The sequence below is a fragment of the Sciurus carolinensis genome, chromosome 14 (assembly GCF_902686445.1).
Source record: "Sciurus carolinensis chromosome 14, mSciCar1.2, whole genome shotgun sequence".
Lineage (NCBI taxonomy): Eukaryota > Metazoa > Chordata > Mammalia > Rodentia > Sciuridae > Sciurus > Sciurus carolinensis.
This window is the reverse complement of record NC_062226.1, coordinates 35788826-35814355: the sequence shown is the minus strand read 5'-3', so window position 1 is coordinate 35814355 and position 25530 is coordinate 35788826. Positions and strand designations below refer to the sequence as shown.

General features: G+C 46.2%; 1 protein-coding gene across 1 annotated transcript in view; it reads right to left on the bottom strand.

The window, feature by feature from the left end:
• Pax5 (paired box 5) overlaps nucleotides 1-25109 on the bottom strand; it is a 184550-nt gene extending 159441 nt beyond the window's left edge. The window contains exons 1-5 of the mRNA XM_047525710.1: nucleotides 25067-25109; nucleotides 19265-19430; nucleotides 13846-14043; nucleotides 6313-6377; nucleotides 2377-2505 (exon numbers count right to left, since the gene is read on the bottom strand). Of these exons, the coding sequence (XP_047381666.1) occupies nucleotides 2377-2505; nucleotides 6313-6377; nucleotides 13846-14043; nucleotides 19265-19430; nucleotides 25067-25109 (601 nt within the window). The remainder of the gene's footprint in view (nucleotides 1-2376; nucleotides 2506-6312; nucleotides 6378-13845; nucleotides 14044-19264; nucleotides 19431-25066) is intronic.
• Between the last annotated feature and the right edge of the window lie 421 nt (nucleotides 25110-25530).

The following is a 25530-nucleotide window of genomic DNA, read 5'->3' as shown; positions in this document are numbered from 1 at the left end:
AGGGAGCTCCCTGGGGCCTCGTCACCTCTTATAATAAAATGGGCAATTTCTGCCTTTTCACCTTCCCCTGAAGCCCATGCCGGGATCCAGGGAGATACAAAGGAAGGATGGGAAAGGACAGGAGGTGATGCTATGCAGCACTCCCCTCAGACACTTTCCTGATGTCAGCCAGGGCATTGCTCAATATCTTCTCAGTGAGGCAGGGCAAGAGTGAGGGGAAGATTCTGGTTACTGCCTGGGTTCCTCACTCTTCCCAATTCTCTAAGCTTCGAGGACCATCAAGTCATTCTCCCTTAGCTCACAGACCACAGGCTGGCCTTCCTCCCAAACCTTCCTGGGGATCAGGACTCTACTATAAATTTCGGAACTGGAAGGATTGCAAAGACCATCCAAACCCACATCTGATCCTTGATAGTCCTGTACGGCAGCCCAGCAAGGGCCACTTAGTCTGCTTGCATACAGGATACTCACTACCTCCCTGTTATTCCCTAGACCACTTTCATATGTACGAAGTTCTTTCCTGCACTGAGCTGAAATTGCCTCTGCATCTGCCACACACTGGCCTCTGAGGCCACAAAACAAAGTCTCTTTCCTCTCTCCTTCCACATTAGCCCTTTAAATATTTCAAGACAATAATCCACTCCTGCTTGTTCTGCTCTTCTTTGTGCCTTGAGGTATTCCTTGGGTGCTCTACCTAGATCCCTCTCTGCCCAGGCTATGACTCATCTGTCACAGCCGCTCTTAAAGATCAATGTCCTAAATGGGCCACAGTCCTCAGGGAATGATCTGACCAGTACAGAGCAGTCAAGACTAACACTATCAGTAGCGGTTACACCACTTGGATGTCCTGATCCAACATCGAGGTCGTAAACCCTACTGTCGATATGGACTCTTGGGTCCACCTTCTGATCATTCTACACCATTTTAAGCAGCTTGAGAGGCCAGTGACAGCTGAGCAGAGACTGTGAGCCAACACAGCACTCCACAAACTCAGCAAAGCAATCCCCCCACATCAGGACCTGTCTGTTAGTAAACCAGAATTTTTTTCTTTTCTCCAAAAATCTCTACCTGGACCCCCCAATTTCAAGAAAGTCTCATACCCTCCAACCCTCCACCATGATCAAACACAGCCGGGCCCCAGCTTGGCACATCTGCTGTGAGTCTGGGTGACAGAGGAAGAAAAGATGATACCGTCAACACCATAAACCAACAGAGATGGCAGGCCCACTGCCCCCCACGGCAGCTGGCACAGCAACCCGCAGAGTTAAAGACTTCTGACATCTGCTTGGGAATGTCTGGAGCAGGGGAAAGAGGTGAGGCAGGTGCCACGGGCCATGAATCATCCCCACGTGCCCCACAGCTGCAGACAGAGGCCACAGCCCGGCTCTGCGCCGCCTGGAGCACGCAGACCACAGGCCAATCCACCGCTGGGCCGACTCAATTTTCTAGTTACAGATCTTAAGTACTTAGGCATGTGCTCACGAGAACATACATCCCTTACATGGCGCTCAGAAAGGGAATTGTGTGGAGGAACAGAATAATTGAATCAAGATTTCTGTCACGCTGCTCTCAGGCCCTAGACCACCACAGCCTTTTTTTTTTTTTTTTTTCTTTCCTGACTAAGGTTTTACAGATTCCCAGGGGGTCGTTTCAAACCGATTAATGTCAGCCAGTGCTGGCAGCCCATCCAGTGGAAGGAGATGAGGGTTAAGGTGGGCCCGTGTCCAGCCCGGAGATGGCTGGTTCCAGAGGCCCAGGAACACTGAGGGGTTGAGAAAAACCAACCAGGAAGATTGTCATCTCTGTAATCCCCATAAGGCCCCTGCCTTCCAGGCCCAAGGGCAAAGACAAGATGGTTATTAATTCCCTCCACACCCCCCTTTCACCAGGCTGAGGGCCTTCTCCTCTGAGAAGGGTGCCCAGTCCCTCAGAGGACCTACCCCTTTCCCCCACACTCCTAGTCCCCTTCACACTGCAGGACAGAGTGGTGACTGCTTCACCCAGCTCCCTCTCTCTTCTCCAAGGCTCCTCCACGAAGGGGTGACTGGTGTTATGTTCAGACCCTCCACACACAGGGTCCCTCAGGGATCATATATCTGCACATGCGGGGTTTTCCCAAAGGCCACAAAGCTCAGGGCTCCACCAGGCCCATTTTCTCCACCCCAGGGATAAAGATGGGAAGATATCAGCAAGCAACCCACCGTCCCAGCAGGGTGTCTGTCTGCCCCTCCTTGTCCCTTCAGTAAGGACAGGGCCTTAGGAACTCCAGGCCTCTGCAGCTAAGGGGTGCTGAGCAGGCACCTTTGCTTCCGCCCTCACTGAGCACACCAAACAGACCCTCTGTCCATCCGGCAGGGCTGGGTTGCAGTCTCTTACCTTCATCTCTCTTGCGCTTGTTGGTGTCGGCGCTGGGAGACGTGATGCCCAGGATGCCGCTGATGGAGTATGACGAGCCGGCTGAGTCGGTGCTCACTGAGGACACCTGTGTCACAGAGCCCGTGGACACTGTGCAGAGGAAGAGGGGCAGTCAGGGCCAGCAGGAGGCCAAGGGGCAGAGGGCACCAGTTGCTGTCCTGTCATGGAGGCACTCACCACACACTGGGTTGGGTACAACTGCGGGGTAGCAAGAGTTTCAGGCTGAGGACACTCGCCCCGCGGTGTCACCACACAGGCTTCGGCCATTTTGCCCAGGTTCTCTGCTGCTGGGGAGCTGAGAGGGTATATGGGCAGCAAGGAGGACTGTCCACACAGACAGGAACAAAGGGACAGAGTAGAAAGGGAACATGCTTCTCCAGCCAGTCCAAGCATGGAGAAGAGAAAGAGGGCAGCTGGGGCGCACCACAGGAAGTGCTAAAAACACACCTAGGGCTAGTACTCTTGGGTGTGTTGACTCCCTGCTATAGCCACCCATGCACGGTGACATAAACACACACTCACATGCACAGCCAACCCAGCAGCAGGTCTCCTGGTCTTTTTATAGTTCCCTGCTACCTTTCCTTCTTCCAGTTTACCTCGATCTTATTTTGAACATTAATTATGACAATAACGATCACTTATATTTTCTGAGAACTGAAGGCATTATCACATTTAATTTGGAGAACAATCATATGAGCCATATGTTATTGACCCCATTGGAAAGGTAAGGCAACCGAGACTCAGAGAAGATAAGTGACTCATGCAAGCTCACACAGCTAGTAAGAGCCAGAGTGGTGACTGGAGCCTGGAGACTAAAGTCTAAACCCCTGTAACCAATCTGTTCCTCAGTCATTAATAATGAAGAACCAACAGTGTGCCTATCATTAATGCAATGCTTTTTTAAAAAAAATTTTTTTTTGTAGTTGTAATATGGACAGAATGTCTTTGTTCTATTTTGTTTACTTTTTTATGTGGTGCTGAGGATCGAACCTGGTGCCTCACACAAGCTAGGCAAGCGCTCTATCACTGAGACACAGCCACAGCCCAATGCAATGCTTTTCATTTGATTAGGGTGACAGCCCTGTGTATCCCCATTTATCCAATGAGGACACTGAGGCTCCACAAGGTGAAGTGATTCAAAGTGCTCTAGCTGATAAGCTGCTGCACCTGGCCCCATGTTGGCCTTAGGCCCATTCGCTTGGAGTCTAGATTTCCCCCGCCCAGGGGCAGGATCTGTGACTGAGACAGGTCTCAACACCCAAAGGATGAGATTGGGGGGAGAAAAGACTTCTGTGCAAATTTCTCATTGACTCCAGGCCCACCCGGAGCCCAGGGAGAGACCAGTCCTCACATGGACCCTCTCCATTTCCACAGCTGAGTTTCCAGTTCCGCCTTGGTTCACTACAACCTGCAGATTAATCTCAGACATTTCCCTGGGTATAACTAGCTGGAGGCAGGTGGAGCCACCTTTGGCTCTGAAGGGCAGAAAATTACTGGAAGTAGTGGTGACCCCATGAAGAGCTCTTCCTTTCTTTGGAGGGACTCCAACTCCTTGTCCTACAGACCTAGAGGGACCCTGCCTTTCTTTCCATGGTTGAGTCTGATTTTAGATCAACCTTAAGAGACACAGAAGTAGAAATCTTTAACTTCTCTTTTCCTTCACCAGAAAAGGCTCCTCAAAATAGATTTATGCAAATCTCACAACCTTTTCTGTATTAAGGCAAAGAACAGAAAAAGAAAGAGGATCACAGGTCACTCGATACTTTAAACAGCAACAGTCACATATAAGCCACTGTCACCAGGTTACAGAGTAGAGGACATTTGATTCTGTATTTTGTGACTGCAGGAGGGACTCCACCCCTTCCTGGCAACATGAGTTTTGGCTAATTATTCAATCTCTCTAAGCTGCAGTTTCCTCACTGCTCAGTAACATATATATATTTTAGATGTTAATGAACCTTTATTTTATTCACTTATTTATATGCGGTGCTATGACTCGAACCCAGTGCCTCACACCTGCTAGGCAAGCGCTCTACCACTGAGCCACAACCCCAGCCCTGCTCAGTAACTTTTTAAACCATAAAGGACTATAATGCATGTGAGATGTAGTTTTTATAAAAATGTCTGTTTATAGATATTCATAATAAATTGATTTTCCATAAAAAAATTAAAATGTCTGGGGCAAACCATTCTGCTGACCCACAACAGAACTATTCCTCTAAACCTATTGAAAGAGTATTATCAGTTACAACTTGTTTGATTCCCATTGCTTCACGGCCTGAAACAGTTAAAGCCACAAGTGAACTCTCTCTCTCTCTCTCTCTCTCTCTCTCTCTTGTCTCTTTTTTTTTTTTTTCCTCCCCCTGTGGTACCAGGGATTGAAACCAGGGATGCTTAACCACTGAGCCACATCCCCGGCCCTTTTTTTCAAAATATTTTATCTAGAAAAGAGTCTCTCTGAGTTACTTAGGGCCTCTCTAAGTTGCTGAGGTTGACTTTGAACTCACCATCCTCCTGCCTCAGCCTCCCAAGCTGCTGGGATTACAGGCGTGCACCATCGCACCTGTCCACAAGTGAAATCTCAGCCGCAAACATCCTGCCACCCCAGAATACTTCCTCAACCCTCTCGGGACAGCCCAGCAGAGCTGGCATTTCTCTTCCTTCTGCTCTCCCGACACCCATACCTTTTTATTGGGCTTCATCTCAGTGTTTTGCAAACTTCTCTCTGTTACATCCCCCCATTGGACTGAGAAGTCCTTGAAAATAGGGGGTTTTGTCCTGCCTATGTGTAGTACTAGTGGTGACAAACACTTTCTGGAGGTATTGCTAAATGAAGAATTATCTCAAGGCAGAAAGGGATTCTTTCTTACCTTTATCCAAAGAGGCAAACTAGGAGGATCAGAGACCTTGGAGAGCACCTGGTTTGTGCCCATCGGTGAGGAAACTGAGGCTCAGAGAGGTGAAGGGACTTTCACAGCTCACTGAGTGAGTTAGTGACAGAATTGAAACTATAAGCCAGGCGTCTGTGGTTCCCCACCACCGTGAGAAGTTCAGGTGCAGGTAAAGGAGGACAGACGGTGATGAAGGCATGGAACGTCTGCCCCTTCTGAGGTGTGATTGTGCAGCACTCACAGGGACAGTGAACTGTCAGGGGCTTGCCAGATGGTCACCCACTCTCTTACAGTAAAGCAGCTCTCCTCCAGTTAGAAAGAGGTGCTTCTTTTGTCCCAAGTGGAGAAAAAAATACCTTAAACAGACACGTGTCATTTTCAACTCATCTGTAAAGAAAAAGTCAGGGGATGTCTGAACTCTTGAGTAGCAGGAAATAGGACTCTGCCCTTAGAAGGTCACAGTCACTCTCAGACTTCACCCATGAGTGTCAGAAGCCCCACCTTGACAGTTCTCAGAGTGCATGAGATCGAAGCAAGAGTGAGAGAAAGTAAGTTTGGGAAGTTTTGCCACATCTTCACTCAAGACTGCAAGCGCACAAAGAATTGTAGAAGGGCTGGTTGATAGAAGAAAAAAACACATTCAAAACTACTTACTGACTAATGATGCAGAAAATGTTATGAATAAGTATCCCTTTCTTGATTTATTACTTTAATTATCTGACATTCTATAGACCCCCATTAGTGGATTTTTTTTTTGGCTTAGATTTCAATTTTCTGTCTCATGGTGAAAGCTATTTATCATAATAATCAGTAAAATTCAAAACCTTTTAGCAGTATTTATAAAATTCATTTACCAGGTTCAGCCCTTGGAGAATGACAAAGAAGGCACATTAGTACGTGTGCCGAAGTGTTTTATGCAGAATTATCTGTCCATAAGAATGATTAAAAGTTCTTTAGAATATTTGGAGCCCATTAGATTTTCAAATTTTTTTTTTAAAGTTCTTACCTATGCTGTGACTGGAAGCCGGGACCGGCTGGTTGGGGGGCTGCTGAACTTTTGTCCGGATGATCCTGTGGCAGTTGGAAAAAAACAAATGGCTATTTACCATCAGGAAGGAAAAAGACTTCAAGCAGCTATGCACAAACAGAAAATCCAGACTCAAACTGGGACATAGGGACAGAAGTGGGGAGAGATTAAGAACCCAGGTTGGGAGTTAGGGGTTTGGAAGAATTATGGACTATGCCCAACTCAGCTCCTATATTCCTGGTTGTCTTTAGATAACTGGCACCCTCTCTCTGAGTCCTGAGTATTTCTTCTGAAGAAAGGGGACGCTGAGTTAACATTACAGGTAGGCATTCCTCTCTCATGTTCCAGCTCTATAGGGGACTCCCTGAGTGACTTTCGGGAGTTCCTTTCCTCCTTAGACCTCAGCCTCCTATCCATGGAATGAAGGAACCAAACCACGCAACCTCACTGACCTCAGGGAGCTCTCCTGGCTGGCTTCTCTGCCCTAGAGAGCCCATTGCAAGGTTAATACCCCTCCCAACAGGAAATTTCCAAGGGAGGGGATGTATGTGTTGCTCTGAAACTAAAGGTCAAAGTGCTACCAAGAGGCAGCACTAGGGTTTGGTTTTGCTACAAGGAAAGTAGCCTGGTACAAAACCTCTTTGAAAGGATCCACAAGGCTGGGAGCCAGGGGCATCCTGGCTTGTCTTTCCAGAGATCTTGCTCTAGTTCTAATAAGAACTTGATGGTGACCTTGATCAAGTCCATTCCATCGTGAAGCCTCAATATGATGAAGGAATTGGAACAGACCATTCTTTGCTGATTTTAAGTAGTCAAATACTTCTTTTTTAAAAAAAATTTTTAAACAAAAATTTTACCCAAAACCCAGCATATAAAAGCAATACTGACTTCCCTTTGCCACCTGGAAGTTCTGATGTTCTTCTACAGAACCTTTGGCTCTAGGGAGCCTAGATTACAAACCTCCAGCTGGAACAACACATTGTACCCCCAGAAGATCACAAGCCCAGTATATCTTTGAGAAAAGAACAGAGCCAAGCCAGAAGTCCCTTGGGGAGCTATGAGAAATTTCCTTCCCTGGCATTTGGCAGAAAGGTGCATAATAATAAAATGTTCAACTTGTGAAAAGTTCTATTTCTGCCTCAAGCTATTCCTGCCTTTTTTTTTTTTTTTTTTTTTTTTGCAGTGTGATCCTCCTGCCTCAGCCTCCTGAGTAGTTGGGATTCTACACTTTGTAAACTATTCCCTTTAAAAACGACATTTACTAGAGTTTTACCTTCTTATAAAAGTAATAATATGTGCTCATTGTACTATTTGGTCAGTATGGAAAAGTATAAAGAAGACATCCAAAATCACATTTCAGCACATTTCCTTTATGATGACTTTTCTGTGCATATTTAAAAATATCCATTTTAGCTTAGCAAAATCAGGTTTTAACCCTGTACACAGTTTTGCATCCTGCTTTTTTTAAGCCACACTCTATGAGAAGTTTTCCCACATGCCTGACCATTATATCTGGAAGTTCATTTCAAGGTTGCTCTGGGTCCCTGGCTTGTGTAAGTGAAGGACAGAAGAGCAGCAGGTGCCTCCCCTATCTCCCCTTAAGGCCCCCTGGGCAGTAGGCTTGCCTTCCCTGCTCATCCAGGGCGTGCCCCATCTTCAGGTGGTAGACTGGAATGGACTTTCCATTCGCCCTATAGCCTACAACCTAACCACAGGTCCTCTGCTGCCCTGGCCACCTGAATACAGTAAAGAGCCTTTTGGTCATTTTCTTTTTAATTCTTTTTGCAGGTACCAGGGATGGAACCAAAAACCTGGCATATGGTAGGCAGGCACTCCACCACTGAGCTACACACCCAGTCCCTTTTATTTTATTTGGAGGTAGAGTCTCACTAAGTTACCCAGACTGTCTCTTGAACTTGTGGTCCTCCTGCCTCAGTCTCCTGAACAGCTGGGATCTCAGGCATGAACCACAGCTCCCTCTGCCCTTTTCTGATGGGTCAGCTTAAGCACTGCCTCTAATATATTCAGAGCATGTGTGTGTGTGTGTGTGTGTATGTGTTTCTCCAATATTGAAATCACTTACTCTAACTAAGGAACAGAGTGCATAGCACAAAGACCTGGGAGAAAGGCAGTCTTTTTGACCACCTGAAATTAAGCTGGCTTGTGATCTAATGTTTGCATTTTGTGTATAACACCTTCTCTGTGTGTATGTTTCTGCAGAGATGCAGCTACAGAGGTGAATATGTGGATACACCAGATATGAATATAGTGTATCTACATTTTAAATATGTGGTAAAATATTTCATAATGAATTGCACATAAGTAACGCAAAGAAAAATCACATTTTCCTCCTTTTTCTTTTCTACTAGTTCTAGATCCCTAGTAAAGCCAGCTGCAGCATAGTGATCAAGTGTAAACCTCCACCATCAAATTACTAGAGTTTGAATCCCAGCCTTGCAATTTACCAGCTACATGACTTTGGATAAATTACTTCTCTTCTCTATGACTCAGTTTCTTCATCTGTAAAATGGGACTAAGAAACATTCCTACCTCATAGGGTTATTATTAGGATTGAATTAATTAACCACTTAGAAGTGGCTGCTACATAGCAGATGCTCAATAAACGTTAGGTGTTGCTACTGTCAGTGGGTGGTGTCTTCATGAAGATTAAAGTGAAGATTTTTTTTTTTTTTTTTTTTTGGTACTGTGAATTGAACTCAGGGGCACTTAACCACCAAGTCACATCCCCAGCCCTTTCTTACATTTTATTAGAGAAAGGGTCTTGCTGAGTTGCTTAGGACCTCCCTAAGTTGCTGAAACTGGCTTTGAACTCAGGATCCTCTTGCCTCAGCCTCCCAAGCTACTGGGATTACAGGCATGCACCACCATGCCTGGTTTAAAGAGCAGGTTTCACATTTGCCTTAAAAAACACAAGCAGCCCCCTTGAGAAGAAAGGGAAAGAAGCCACCCTACTATACTATCTAAAGGTTGTGATGGAGCTTTATAAGGAGTCTTACAACTAGAGGGAAAGCTGCTCCCAGGAATAAGAGATTTTGCCCATCTGCTTGCAGCAGCCACCAGGTAAAAATGAAGATCATCTTCCCTTGGGAAGAAATGATAGTGGGAAGGAAAAGGCCAAATACAATCTTAGCTACTCTAAAAAAATTAAAATCGAAAAAGTGACACACTATCATCAACACCTGTCCCAATGAGATTTCACTATGACTTTTTCTGAGCTCAAGACAGTTGGGATAATTAGTAGCCAACACTAAAAGGAATATCCTTAGACTGGGGTATGACTCAGTGGCAGAGAACTTGCCTAGCATGCACAAGGTCCTTGGTTTAAAAAGGCGGGGGTTATCCTTACGCTGCTGCTGAGCATCTCACTGTGTGACTGTGACCCTGAATGCATAGGAATGTCCTTTGGTTTCCAACAGAGAGGAGAACTCAGCAATCAGACTCTTCCTGTAGATGAAGAAACCAAAGCCCAGAGTGCTCAAGTGACTAGCCCAGTGTCACACAGCAAGTTAGCCCAGACTCCCATCCCTCAGGCCTGAACACTTTTCTTTTCAGTTGAAGAAAGTAGTTCAATGTCAAATACCTCCTATATGAGGCATAAAGCCCATTCGAATTCAATATCTGTTTAGAATTTCAGGGTTAAAACTCCAAGAGACCTTATATCTTTAGGATCCCCTTTCTGCATCAGTCCCCTTACTTTGAAAAACTCACGAAATTACACTGAGTGAAAAAAATCAAGGTGCCTTGTGAAGGAGGAGATGGGGCTGAAGAAACACCCACATACGTGGCCCCAATGCTACTGTCATCAGTGCAGAAGAAGCATGGGCCACCGACTGTGCTGAGCATCCAGAAACCTGGCGTCTGGCTGGCTAAGCTGGGAGAGGGGACCATTGGTGGCACCCCTGCCTGCAACTGAGGTGGAAAAGAAAGGGAGACTGGGTGAGCAATCTCAGAAGACTTGCTGCCAAAGGTAGGATGAACGGCAGAATTAACCAACTGTCACCCCAGGCTGCCTCTAGCCCTTACATGGTATTTTTGTTTTTATTTTAATTAGTTGCTAATATGACTAAGTTGTGAACTTTGCCATAAATACCTGATTTCAAGCTTCTTTTGAAAAATTAGAATGCCCACCAATGGGATCCCCATTCTCACATTGGTTACCTCCCTTAACTGGGAATGTCACTTGTCGTCCCCACCATTCAGCCCCTGATTTAGAGCCACAGGATTGAAACAGAAGAAGGAAGACCCCATTCCACCCACCATTTGGATTAGCTCTGGGACAGCCACCTTTAGATGCCACTCAGGCTGGATTCCAAGAATCCCCCATGCGGGCTGTGCAGCATCCCAGCACACTGGTCCATAAGAAGCCAGATGAACAAGTTGGTTTGTGTCCCTGGAAATTTCCCAGAAGCCTAGCAGAATTTGTTCAGTGTTGCCTATCCCCATGTCAGACATGTTTTCGGGGGTTGGTTCAGAAGACAACAGGAAGACACACACTGCAATGGGTGAACAGTGGAGAGGACGCTGTGGCCACCAAAATAGCTACAAAGGCAGCCACCACTCCCTCTGCAGCCACTTGAAAGAGACAATGGTGAGGAGTTGCCTCAAGGGAGGCAGGTGCAGTCAGAGAACTGGGGACCCTCTTATAGGGTGACATGTGACATTTGCAAAGCAAATATTTAGAAGTTGTACCCCTTTGAATGTAAAGGGAGTTTTGCCTTTGTGTGGAAAATAAAATTGATGCTGCCCAGGCTCAGGTTTTCCTGTGAGGGAAGAGGCGGTGTATTGGCATGAGATTGTCCCACACTAAAGAGCCAGAGTGCTACCCGAAGGTAGCTCCAGGAAAGGCTATGCATGGAGGAATCTGAAAGAGCAAACCATTGGCTGCAAGGCTCAAAACAGAGTAGGAATGACTGTTTTACCCCTCCTTGCCTCTCTTATGGATCCTCAGTTCTGTCACTTGCAGAGTCCTACAGGACAGTAATGGAAAGAGACCAGCCCTCCTTTTACTATCTCAGGGTCATCTTTCCCCACCACCCCACCTGGAACTCAGTTTCTCTCTCTGCTGCAGGAGAGCTGTAGGAGACCACAGATGTAACAGCAGCATAGAAGTACCACCAACGGGTCACTGCTATGGACCAGGACACCAGGAGGTCCCTAGGACTCAGCATGGCTCCAGTAACCGGCATTAGACTTCCACCAGCCCAGCTCCAGGCACCAAGCCTCAGCTGATAGGTCCCCCTTTCCTCGGCCACACCTATAACTACTGCTCTCTTTGCTCCATAAGTTTCTTTCAAATAACATTTTTTAACTTAAATATTTGCATTTTATAAGGCAACTGTAGTTCTCTACTATGAGTGGGGAAAATTCAAATTTCACAAGCTCACTGGTTTGGTGCGCCACTTATATTTCTCTTTTTTCCACTTATATTTTTCCTAAAATACGTGAAGATAAATTCAACGCACATCAGTTTTCATCCTTGCGTTACGTTACAGAGGATCTAAACCAGAGTCTTATAAGTGGGTTATGCTTGAAATTAGTTGCTACTGTTTAAAAATATAGAGATGTCACATACGCAAACACACACATGAACACAAACATACACGGATCCTAGTTTCCGACTTTTCTTGAAGAATGGAAAAAATCCAGCAAACATTCCTGGCAGCATTCATCAGGAGCTGAGAAGCAACTGCCCCTTTAATAAGGCTTGCGCTTTCTTGATTGCCACAGGCCCTACCACTCCCTACAGCCTGCTGCCTGACCTGCTGCCCTCATTACATTATCCGCCTGACCCCACATAAAGCATGAGAGTTTGTGACCCCCATGGTTCACCTAAAGTTAGCTCATGAACTGCCTAAGTATAGGTATACCCTGTGCTGGGAGACCTGTGGGCCTCTGGAACCTGATCGCAGATATGGCAGGCCACTTGCTCCAACATTGCCTTAGGTGCATCTGCCAGCACATCTGTGCTTTTGGAGGCCCAGAACACAAGTCATGATGCTTTTTGTGTCATGGAAATTCTGCACTGAGTCAGAAGTAAGGGACTCACAAACACATTGGAGCTCCTCATAATACAGGAGAACAGGCATTCTCCACACCCCCAAGTCCACCACAGTCACTGCTACTTCGTCAGTGACTTTGTCTAGGCCACCCAGACTTATAAACACACATCAGAACTCTAGCCCGGAGGAGCTGGCCTTCTAGAACAGAGACGGGGAAGCTGCGTACCCCGCTCCCCTCTGTCTCCTCAGCACCACACAGGACGTCAGGGCCTTGGCAAAGGTTTGCAGAGAGAAGGAAGAGAGGCTAAGAGTTTATGAACCAGTGGGACTTGAAATGTCAACGGTGATTCTGTGCATTTGAGTCATCACAGAGGAATGGCTGTCAGGAGCAGAGGAGACCTCAAGAGACATTCCAGTCCACCTCTTTCGGCCAGGGGTGAGGGGTCCTCTATGCCCAGTCTGACCTTGGAGAAATGAGAACTGTTCAAGTTTTCAGTCTGTAGGCTTCTTTTTTCTTTGTGGAACTAGAGAACAATCATTTCTGTTTACCTCACAACTTCATCCCTAATGCTATAGGTTTAAATGAAGTTGAGACTGCACCCTCTACACTAGAAGACTTTCTTCCAGAAATTATTTTTTAGGGCTGGGGATGTAGCTCAATAGTGGAACACTTTCCTAGCATGCACAAAGGTTTGATTCCCAGCAATGCAAGATAAATAAATAAGTAATTTTATTCTTAAATGGTGTTCTGACAGCACCATTCAACATAGTTTGGATCAGCCTAGAGAAGTGAGGAAGTCATTGTGCTCCCTGGACGATGCTGGGTCTGGCACCCTGGTGTTTGATTCCCTGTCTCCATGGGAGAGAGCTGGGGGAGTTTGGGAGAGGGCAGTTCTCTCACTCCAGAGCATCCTAGCATCCTGGACCTCATCCTTGCAGATGAAAGACCCATGTCAGAGTCACCAGGGTCCTGGGCTTTCAGAGAGAGCAAGAGATCCTACTCTTGAGATCTCTGTTGAGATCCTACTCTGAGTTGCTGACAGAGAAGCAATGAGAAGCCAAGTCTCCCAACTCCAAGTGAGGGCCCTGCTCCCCATATTCACTTGCTTAACCTCTGCCCAAACTAGAGGCAGGATTTTCTTCCTGGGAACCTCTGAGATGGACACTAAGACCTTGAGCCTTGGCTGGCAAGGACAGGGACATTTGTGAAGCCCTCATCAGGACAATTCACTGCAAAGTAGTCTACACAGATAGATGGTGAAGAGAGTGATGAAAATTCTCAAGCTGGCAAGCTACTGGCCTGGGCTCCTCTCCCTAGGCCAAGCACTCCTGTCCACTTCAGAGAGAAGGAACAAAGACCAGCAACCCCATCTTGGACCTCTTGTCCACTAACCCCTAAGGGGTCTTGATAAAAAGAGAGACAAGATCTTCAGGGAAGGTACACACAGACATACCACCCAAACCCCAGCCCCCACCAGCAGCAACCCCTCACCTGTTGATGGAACTGACACTGGGCACCGTGTCATTGTCACACACTCGCTCCGCCAGCAGCCGGTCCCTGATCTCCCAAGCAAACATGGTGGGATTTTGGCGTTTGTACTCAGCGATTTTTTCTACCACTTTGGGCGTGGCGACCTTTGGTTTGGATCCTCCAATCACCCCAGGCTTGATGCTTCCTGTCTCATAATACCTAGGACCCAAGGAGAAAGGAGCTTAGTCATGAGGAACCAGCCAACTTAATGAACATTTGAAATGTGCCTAATCTGAACCCAGATATACTGTGAATGTACAAATTAGATTTTTTAAAGTTTATTTAAGTACCAAAAAAAAAAAAATGCAAAATATCTCACTAGGAATTTTTATATTGGTTATATGTTGAAATGATAATTTTCATGTTAGGGTAAATAAAATATGTAATTCAAATTAGTTATACCCATTTCTTTTTACTTCTCTTAATGTACTACTAGGAAATTTTAAATTCCAATTTAAAGCTTTTAAATTGCTCACGATTTTTCTATTGGACAGCACTAGCAGGATGCTACAGATTAACAAAATTATTTTGCATTCGTCTACCAATTTTTACAAAAATTCTTTCAAGTCAGTTTTCCTGATTGATTCTCAAAAGTGCTAAGCTCATCATTCATTGTGAATGAATAAATGAGTAAATGAACAAATAAATGAACAGGTACCCTCTATGCCCTCTATGGTATAAAACAGATTCAAAGAACTTAAATGACTTCCTTGGGGCCAGTCAAGATGAAGTGGCCAATCCTCGTGAACTAAAAATTTTCCCAGAAAAATGATTTATACCTGTGATTTTCCATTTCTCCCATCCTGTAGCAGAATCTCCAGCATACCGTAAAACTGTCCCCTAAAATGCAACTTATTTTTCCATAAGAGAAAAACAATAACCCTGGTGTAAAATTAAAAGGAGTGTTGGATTCCAGAATTAACTGGAAATGTGTTGGAAATCACAACCCAAGCAATCAGAAAAACCAACCACGAGTCTCGGCAGCTTTTCCAGGGGCCTCCGCTGAGGTAAATGGCTGTTTCTAAGGACATTTCCATGCTATCAGCTTTTCCTCGTTAACGCAAATAGGATGTCAGGGTTTTACAGTAAAACCGAGACCAGGGAGAAGAGTGCCATGAAAGATCATTTCAGGGAGAAAAATGACTTGATTCTTTTTCTGAATTTGAGCCGTCACTGGATGTCTCTCTCAATATTTACAGAGGAATTTTTGACTTCCTCTTCTGAAGGAGATTATCGTGCAGTTGAATTTTTTTTTTTTTTAACCAAAAGACATTTTAGAAACAGCTAGTAATTTTTAAACCTAGCCAGAGTTTATAAGACGTAAGGGAACCAGGTGATTCTGGGATAGGTGAAAATGTTATCCAATAACAATGGCAACACTATTAGAGATGCTAAAATTCTCAATCTGGGTAAGTCTGGTTAGGGCCAAGTTAGTGAATACTCTAGATTAGAAGAAATAATTTGAGAGCAATGATGTGGAAGTAAAAAGTCTATTTTTCATTGAGAAGAGTCATTTACTCATTGATCGGAAGGCAAAACTCAGCCTATCCTCCCTCTTTCTGAGAAATTGTTGAAAGCAATTTTCTATATAATTTGCTAAAATATACCCTATTCACAACAGGGTTTTTTAAAATCCTAGTTTTTTGTTTGTTTGTTTTTTGGGTTTTTCTAGCCGCAAGTCTAGAAAAGTACCTAAATCCAGGCAAAGACCAATCCCTACAGTTTCTAATTGTCCTCTCAATTTTATAATAAAATGTCAGTTTTTACTTACAACACTTGTTATTTAGGCACAACACTCTAAAGTTTACAGAGCTCATCTTCAAATTACCACATCCATCCTTTGAAGCCAGTAGGGTATTATAGAAGGGAAAATAAATGATCAGAAGACTAAGTGACTCATCCAAATCCTTCTGGAAGTTAGAGGCAGCTGTAGCCTTCAAACCTGACTTTGAATCCAGTGCTTTTCCCGCTAGAGCAAACAGCTGATTTGGTTAAAAAAAAATTTTTTTTAAATAATAATAACAATGACTCTTTGTAGTTGTAGACAGCTTTAGTGTTTACCACATTTTCACATGCACCTTTCATTCACTCGCTGATTCTCTAGTGCCTGTTAGGACAGGGATGGTCTCAGGGCAGGGGTTACAGACACATAGATAACCGACTCTGTGCTGCATCTTCAAACTGTGTAGTTGAATGGGTCTACAACATTCACATAGCCACTCAGAAGGCAGCAGGAAAAAGGCCCCCGCTTACGTGGCTGGTGGGTGGCGGTGCTCGGACTGCACCGCCACCCACCTGAGTAGTGCCAACTGTGGGAGGTTGTGGTCTTGACACAAGAGGTCTCTGTCTTCCTTTTGACTGACACATGGGCCAGGCACTTAGAAGGCAACACTGACATTGTTGAAACCCCAACTCACAACTGTGTCAAGTGAGGATTCAGACTTAATAACCATCCTTTCATCTCAGCAAAACAGCCGTGCAGCCCTTTGGCTTACAGACAAAAGACGAACGGCAGCCACCAACACACAGGGTCCTTCCGCGCACAGGGTGTTAGTCTGGGAGTCAAGAGGTGTAGGTGCCTGTCAGTGGCTCTGACACTAACTCGCTGTGTGATCTTGGCCAACTCACTTAGCCTCTCTAGGCCTCAGCTATCCCTTTTATATAATAGATGGAGGATGTTTGCCCCGCTTGACTCATAAGGCTGTTGTGAAGATAGAAATACAGAATGGTTACAAGACACTTTAGCAAAACATAAAATAAAAAGCATGAGTTGAGGATTAAAGTCCTAATTAAATTGTTTATTTTTGCTGTCTAACAACATACCACCCAATTCCAAGTGGCCTGAACCTCCCAACCAGGCTCCGGTGGGAAAAGACAACAGTCAGGCTCAGGGTAGACTTAAACTTGGCCTTGCATGCCGCTGGGCTGTGCCTCTCCAGCCCCTCAGCAACCTTGAGATCTAGACTGACCACCCACACTTCTGGAAGACTGACTTCCTTCCTGGGGGGACAGGGGTCTCTGCCTACCTCAGTGACTTTGCCTATTTTTCCATGCATCCTCTGAAGACCACAGCTACCACACACCACACACTCTCTACAACCTGTCACCTCCTAAGTGTCTATCCAACTCTTCAGTGAACCAAAAAAAAAAAACAAAAAAAAAAAGGAAAGAAAAAAAATCTGTGCATCGAACAGACTCAGTTCAGAAATTCCCAGGCACACTGTTTTCGGACTGAACTTGTTTTTTAAAAGGCAGTTCTAATTAGAGTGACATTTTGTCCACTGTGGTTCTTAGTTATGAAAATAATGAGCTATGAAATTCCAATTTATTGTTGACAACTTAAACGGCCAGGCACCAGAGCGACGCGTAACTTCCTAGTGCCACTCTACCTAGTGACAAATCTATTCTGGACCGAGGGAGGCTGCCAGCTGGGTTTGGAAGGATCCCTGTCTGCCTTAGTCTCCATGGGAGATTTGGAGGGCTCCACAGTAGCACAACATGAGGACCCAGCATTTGGATGTTCGCTCTGAAAAAAAAGGCTCAGTATCTTGAAGATTTCAAACAGCGAGCAAAATGTCGGCTCAGCAAGGATGTCTCAGCAAAAACAAAGGAAGGGCCTTGTTTCTCTCTCCCTCTCCCTCAGTACAAAGAAGCTTCACAAGAAGGTATCTGAGACCCATTCAACTCTAGAAGTCCAATGCTGAGACAGTCTAAAACATTTCTCCTCTCTCTTTTTCTTTCTCCTTCTGTCTTCTTGTTTCTATTTCTGTCTTTTAAAAACCATTCTCTTCTCTCTGTTTCCTTTTTCTCTTTCTCTTTTCTCTCCCGCTCTGCTACTTTCTTCTGCTACTCTCACTCTCTCCTTCCTGTCTAAAACCACCCTCTAGCAAGAATACAAGGCTGAGTTCCTGAAATCTTCTCTGAACTCTGGCAGGGGCTCATTTGCTTGCAGATCACTAAATGGAAGCAGAGTCCCCCAGTCTTCACAGCTGAGGTACCTGCTCTCAGCAGGTAGATGAGACATAAATACAGGGATCCAGAACCCTAAAGATGCTGCCAGGCCCCTGGCCCTGAAACTTCTTCCTTTTGCCTCAGGCAAAACTGCAAGGCTATTTGACACTGTTGCTTCCTCCAGCTGAGAGAATTTCATGAATTCCAGCAGACAGAAGGAAAAGAGCAAGCAGAAAGTCATGATGTCACTGACGTACTTCAAAATATTTATTTTTTATTCTGGCATCTGTTGTCCAACCATAATGCAGGCTACAAGACAAAGGTTGTTTTCTGACACAGGGAAAGAAATGGAAAGCAGCGAACGGCTAAACCCAAGAACATTCCTGCCTGCCAGGGAAGACCTCTAAAACCACCACATGCCCAGAAACAAGCCTACAGCTGTGTTTAGGGGTGTGGGGAGACACAGGTGGTCCAGGAGTCCTTTAGGATCCATCCCAACCCAAGTGCTAACTGGATGGATAAACCTGGGTTAGTCACTTCGCCTCACTAGGTTTGTTTCCTCATCTTAAAACATGCTTCACTGGATCATGCTGAGGCTGCTGAGAAAATAAACTGGAGCGCTAAAAGGCTATACAGCCCTCTGGGAGAATCGTCATTGTTAGTATTTTGCTTGCAGCAAATCGCCGGGTCAAGTGGCAACTTTCAAATGTCAGATTTGAGAGTCAGCGTTTGCTGACTAACCCCCACCCCCATTTAATATATACTTAGGATGCCTGTCACTACGAAGGAAACACAACACATAGAAGAAAAACACAGCAGCCCAACATAATAAGGTTGATAATAACCCAAACTGAAAATGATGGCTGACTTTTAAAAGTGGAATATGCTTTCTGAAAACATTAAAATGAAACATTGAGAGCGAGGGATGTAACTCAGTGGTAGAGCACCTCCTTAGCATTTGTGAGGCCCTGGGTTCAACACACACATACACACACACACAAAGGGAAGAAAAAAAAAAAAAAAAAAGGAAAGAAGAAAGAAAGGAAGATTGACTAAACTCTGGTTGTATTATATTATAACTTACAGAGTCTCTACCCAGCTCAGCCCAGAGCTGTGAGCTCACCTAAGATGGGTAGGGGAATTTCCTGAGAACCTCTTACTCTTGGGTTCTTTAGGATAATTCACCAGGCTTTCTAGAAACATGTCCCTCCTAAATCACCTTATTCCACTTATCACTTGAGATGGGATTTCCCAGGGCTACTTTGAGATGGATGGCCTCAAAAGGGCTTTGTAAACTCTAAAGTGCTGTGCATGTGGAGTAAAATGCCACCATGATCCTCACTATGACACTGGCACGTTAGACAGCTGCTGGGTCATCTTTAAGGTCTTTATTTGAAAGATCATGGAAGCCTGGAGCTCCTGCCTTTACCTGCCAAGAATTTTGCTGACACAACCATGGCTGACCCGAAGCTGCCTGGAGATGTCGCAGGGCCTGACACCTTGATGAGCAAGTTCCACTATCCTTTGGCGGACTACATCTGGAAGTGGCCGTCCGTTCACAAAAACCCCCCCAAGCTGATTCACTCCTCCATGTCCTGAAACAGATCAGAAACAAAAGGCAAGGGGAAGGGTGGTTAGAACCAGTCACATAGTAGAAGCGCCATTGTGAGCACCCAGAGGCTGGATGTCTCGCTCCTGGAGTTCAATCCCGCAGACCACACTGGGTTGCTTTTTAAAATTAAGCTTAGCTTTTGTCCATCTTCAAGCAGTCAGTTGGGCCATTGACAGTCAGGATTGCCATGCTGTTTCCTTTAGTTACTAGCATTTTCCTTGCAATTTTTAAACAATGGACTTTAAAAAATATTTAACCTATACTAACAATAGGGGCACAAGTCTAAGGAAGATCCTAGGGAGAAAATTATGCTTTAAAATATATCAAATTAAAAGAGAAAAAAAATAGCACAACTCTTTCCTTTTAACAAATGTCTTTAAAAGTGAAAAGGACTATTCCAACAAACCTACATCTCAGGGGAAAAATGTTTTAAATCAGCCATCTAATTCAAGGCTAAGGACTTAAAAAAAAAAAAAAAAAAAAAAAAAAAAAAAAAAAAAAAAAACCAGCATTTGCAGAGTACTGAGACAAAAACCCAACCACTGCCTTAATTAAAATTTTTTTAAAAAATGTTTTTAAACCCTTCCATTAAGGTGAGTCTGACATGTGAATTTGACCACTGTACCCTCTCAAAGCACACAAAAGAAATGGGTCATAGGATCTTCTACACACAGCACATTCCACCTCACTGCATCATGATTTGTTATAAAGGCATTTCCCTGGAATTTTTGGAGTGTTTCGTAATTGACAAGCAGCTTTAAGTTGATTGGGGGGAAATAAAGAAGCCAAAGAAAGCTTCTGAGCCCCATTTTACAAGAGCTCTGAGATGGATTTGAAGTAAAAGGAGTTGGGAGTGCCTCTTCTCTCCATATGCGCCCTTCTCTTACATCAAGGTCCATCTGGAAGAAAATAGGGACCTAAGTAAATTGAAGAGCTAACCCAGTAAACACAGAGTGATCCAATGTAGCAACATCATTGACCTTGTAGCTGTTAATCAGCTGCTAACTGACATTGCTGAGGATTGGGGCCAAGAGCCAAACCCAGAGCATATACTGTTGCTACTGGCAGCTCAGAGGCAAAGGCAGTGGGGATCCTCCTTAACTAGGACTGACTGGGCTGGGACTGGACTGAACGAGGGAAGCCAAGGCACTTCCGAGGTCACACATACATACACATCCATGTCTAAAACATAAAATAGCTACTTCATCTCAGCTGTTTTTCCCAATACTCATCTACTGCCTAGGTTCATGAATAATATTTGAAAAGGAGGGGGCAAAAACAGTTAATATAGCCTATATCCTTAAAACCATTCAAGCAATCCACTGAGGTTTCCCATCAATATTTCCTAAAATTTCAAGTTCAGACTTATTTCAAAGAAAAAGATAATTGAAGTACTTAGTTCCAGTTTTATGATGAATTTTTCTGATTTTCAAAATGAGTTTTAATTGGTGCTAATTTTTCTGAAACAGTTCAGACATAAGATAAAAGGGAAAACATCTTGAATAGGATTTTGCAGTTAGGAACACAATTGTACAGTTTATCTAAACCAGAAAGACTGAAACCACTCTGGCCAACAGCCTTAGGAAGGCTTGGAAAAATGGATTTTATAGATCTTTCAAGACAAGCTGAATTTAAGTAAAAGAGTAAAATCAAAATTGATATGAGCTCTGAGAGGTCAAAGGACAGAAAAGAAAGGAAGCTAAAAACACCAACACACTTTTGGAAGGACCTGGAAGTTCAAGCCTTGTGGCCCATCTACAAAAGCCTGTTTGCTACACTACTAACCAGTTGAGACTTTTTGCCCCAAACACAGCAGCCACCTTCAAAGGACTTTTATACCAAGAGTAGTCATTTGTGAGTTTGGTGGGTTGTTAATATCATGGAAAAACAAAACAAAGACAAAAACCACCAATGATCTCTCCTAGAGTCTGGTCTTGGTCACAGCAAGTCCCCACACCTTCAACCTTGACCACAAAGGCAAAGCTGCTAAGGTTCTTGCAGAATCTGATGCACATTTCCACAGCTGACACTAGACTCAGGGAGACCTAGAGACTTTTACCTCTCTCAACTTCCTGGAAAGACACCAAATCCACTTGGACCTCTTGCCTTTACCTAACAGAGAGCTCCAAGGATGGCAGTGAGAAAATTCACAGTTGTGGCCTGAGGAAAGCCATTTATCCTGGTATTGGGGTGTGGGGGGGAGGCAGAGGGGAGTCTGAGAGGAGGAAGGTAGGACAGGGAAAGAAAAGAGAAAAAAGGAAAGTATGTGGGAAAGGTATAGAGTGGGAACTAAATGAGAGAGATAGCAAGGAAAGAGAGCCTGGAAAAGAAGCAGCAGATCAGACAGGCAGAAGAGAAGAAAAAAAGGAATGGAAAAGCCAGAATAGGCCAAGAAAGGAGAAAGAAGAGAAAATGGAGAAAGCACAGAGAAAGGGCATCTGGAAAACAGAGACTTCTTCGGAGTCAGACTTTTGTTTTCTAGTGCCTCCACTTAAGCACTGCGTCCGCTTGAAAAACCCAAGTCCTGGCTTCCACTTCTGTGGACTCCAGCTATTTGAGGGCTTATCCCCTGGAAGTGTGCTAGACCAAGAAAACCTACACTTTCCAGGGGGAGAATATAGAGACTGCAATAGAGACAGGTGAGAGCAAAGCAAGCGAAGACTGGGAAACAGACACACTGATACAAGGGAAACAGTCCAGCCTCCACAGGTCAGAGTAAACAGGGTTTAGAGGGAGGTGGGTAAAGAAAGGTTGAATTGCAGATGCTCCTGGGGCCTTTGTGGTTGTGGTCTGGAAGGCACTGGCTTCCACAGATGCTCCTCAGGTTCTGATAATGATATACCAGCCACTGGGGGCCCTGACCACACCCCAAAGACCATGGCTGGGCATAGGGTCTTGGGAAGGTCTTTGATGATTTAGCTGCAGATTGAACTACAGGACCCACAGGGTCAGTGAAATTCCTCCTAGATGCACCAAAGAGGAAGAATGAAGGGGCACACAGACATGTGAACAAGAGCATATGGAAAGGGTAGTCATGAAATCCCCCCAATGAACTCTCCAACAGGTAGACAGGAGGCGACACACACAAACAGTCGGACAGTGGGCACAGATATGGTTGAACTACACAAAGTGAGAATCTTGCACATGTGAATTCACCCACACAGTCCGCTGCCCTCTGTCTGGAATCTGAGTCCTTCCCTCTCCCCTTCAAAGCTTTATGTTTATGCTTCTCTCAAGGATACCCAAGAAGCAACTTCAGCTTTGCTCCTGTGAACTTCTGTTAGTTCTTTTGTCTCTCTGACCTTAGTAACATATTCTATAAAATGGACATAAATGAAGTTTTGGGTGACATTCAGGTAGGACACTGGCTACAAAAGTGCCTCATAAAGACGCTTGGGGGAAGAAAATGTCTTGGAGGGGAGGCCGTTTTGTTGATGTGAATGATGAGCCTGGAATGGTAAATAGGACACCTTTGAACTCTGAAGCCAATTTCCTAGCAGTGCCTGCCCCTCCCTGTAGAAGTTGTTTTGCTCAAAAGTGGTGGTAGAAGAAGTTGGGATGTGGGGAGAGGTGGCAGGGAAAAATTGACCAGTGCCAGGAAGGAAGATGAGGAGGTGGGACTTTGAGCCCCTATTTATCACAACCACCAGCCAGGATCGATTTTTCCACCACCACCCCTCCACCTGCAAATTGGGCTCCAGAGCTGGCCTATATTGTTCAAGCAAATAGCTTTGGATGCCAGAACCAAAGGTTCTTCCAAAGAAGCCAAAGTCTTGCACCAGATCTGGAAGCTAGGCTGGCTGGGGCCCAGCCCCCACGGTGCTGCCAGGGAGATTGAAAATGGGAGGAGGGGGCAGACTGAAGGCCAGGGCAAGGAGGCACAGACATTAGCAGTTAACTAATCTGCACCTGGAAGAAGCTGCCTTCTCCATGCTGATCCACAGCCAGGAGACCACCTAGTCTGATACTATCTCCCCAAGGGCTGCGAACCACCTCTGGGCAACAGACCTCTGGGCTGGAGGAAGCAGCAGGGGCCTGTGGATTCCAGCCAGCAAGGAGAGAAACACAGGGGGCAGCTCTCCCTATCTTGTCCCCTATTTACTTCTTGGCTGAGCCCACCTCTCAGAATATTGCTCCAACTCATTTATTTTCAGGCTCCCTCTGTAAGATCATAGCTTTTCCAGAGCCAGGCTCAAGTATGTGCAGGAAAATGCTGCAGAGAGCACTAGGGTCACCACGGACTGGAAACCGTTTGAGCACAGGCCCCAAATGGTGGGGAATCGTTTGGGCTGGGACCAGAACTAGCGGCTTCTTTGCGCAAACCCACCGCTTTGGAGAATTACCTTGGACTCTGAATTTTGACACAAAGAGAAACTGACCTGCCTGCAGCCAGCCCGGCTGCCTAGACAAGCCTTCCCCTGCCTGCCAAGCCACTCGGCACTCCCAGGCAGCCACGGACATTCTCGCCCCGGAAGCTCGCTTTCTCTCCAGCCGGGTCTCTGCTGCCTTTGTTAAATAGGGGACCCACGGCTAGGGAAGCCGAATCCTGGGCTGTCCGAGGCAAACGGAGGTTGGAGAAGGCTCCTAGCCATTGCCCTGACCTGCAACCCGCAGAGACCCAAACTGGACACCAGACTGATTGTTGCCAAAGCCTCCTCGGCCGGCTCTACAGCCAACAGAAAGGAAACGCGATTCGTTCCACTTGGAATTTCCTTGAAATCTCCGAATCTAACCGGCGTTAACTCACCGTGAGAGGAGCGCTCATCTCACAGGAGGCTGTGCTAATGGGTGAACTGGAAGGATCCCGCGGATCAGTCAGGCGGACCTTGCCCGCGCCCAAATGACCCTTTCCGTCTCCTACACACGAAGCGGCTTTCAGAAGGCGGGGGCGCCTGTTTGATGACTAATTGGCTTCTTTCTTTTTTCCTTTCTTTCTCTCTTTTTAGGGGAGAAGCTATCACGAGGCAGGCGTCCTGCAGAGAAGGACCCAATGGGGTCTTTAAGGGTCTCTGTATGAACTGGCCGTCTCCTAAGCAGAAGCTTAGCTCAGGGAGCACGACTTCGTTGGTTTTTCAAATCCCCCTCCTCAACTCCAGGACGCCTTTGAAGCCCCGGACCCGGTGTCCTTTCTTAGCTCTCATCCTCTTCCTCCACAAATTCAGAGATTGATCAGGGCCCCGCTTTCCTCCAAACGACAGTCTTGATCACCCCCCAAGGCTGAAAAAGGCGCCATCAGGGTTGGGGCGCTGTCTGAGACTCAGACTGACCTTTTGCTACAACTTCGTGCCCTCCAACTGGCCCAGCCCGGAGCCCTCTACGAGTCACAGCCAGGGTTCTCCGAATGCTCTGAGTTGTCGCTGCTGGAGCCCCCGAAAGGCTGCAGCTCGCTGCCTACACTACGCGTTGCTAGAGGCGGGATTCCCAGACCAGGTACTTCGGCCTGGGCGGCCGAGCGCGTTGTTCCACGTCCCCTGCCTGGAAGCCCTGGCACTTTGTAAAGTTGTCTACGCAGCTACAAAGGTCCGGGGTCCTCCCGGTCTTAGTACCTGCCCCGCGGTCCGGCACCCCCAACCCGGTCCCGGCCGGAGAGTGAGAGAAGCGAGTTCGCCGCCTACTTACTATGCATGGATGCAAACGGGTCGTGCTTACAGTGTATTTCCATCGGGGCGCTCCAGACTGCAGGCCGGCCCACGCCGCCGCCTCCCGGCGCCAAGGGGCTGCCCAGGGCGGCTAGGGAGACGTGCCACCAGGCCGGGCACCGTGCGAGCCAGGCTCAGAAAACCCTGCTGGAGCTTTTGGGTCGGTCCCAGAGTCTCCCTGCCGAAGATTGTCGAAAGCTGCGCGGAGAGGCGGGAAACCGCGCTAGCGCAGCCGGTCTGGGAGCGGGCGCCCAACTCTGGCTGGCTGTGTTCCCCGGCTGGCTCAGGCGGCGGCTCCCGGCCCAGCCCGGGGTAGCTGCGGCCAAGGCGCCCGTGGCTTCGGGGACATAGCGTAGGGGCCCACCTCCAGGACGGCTAGGAGCCCCCGGCCCCCTGTGGGAGCAGCTTTGAGGAGGCCGCCGGAACACACGGCCCTTAGCTTCA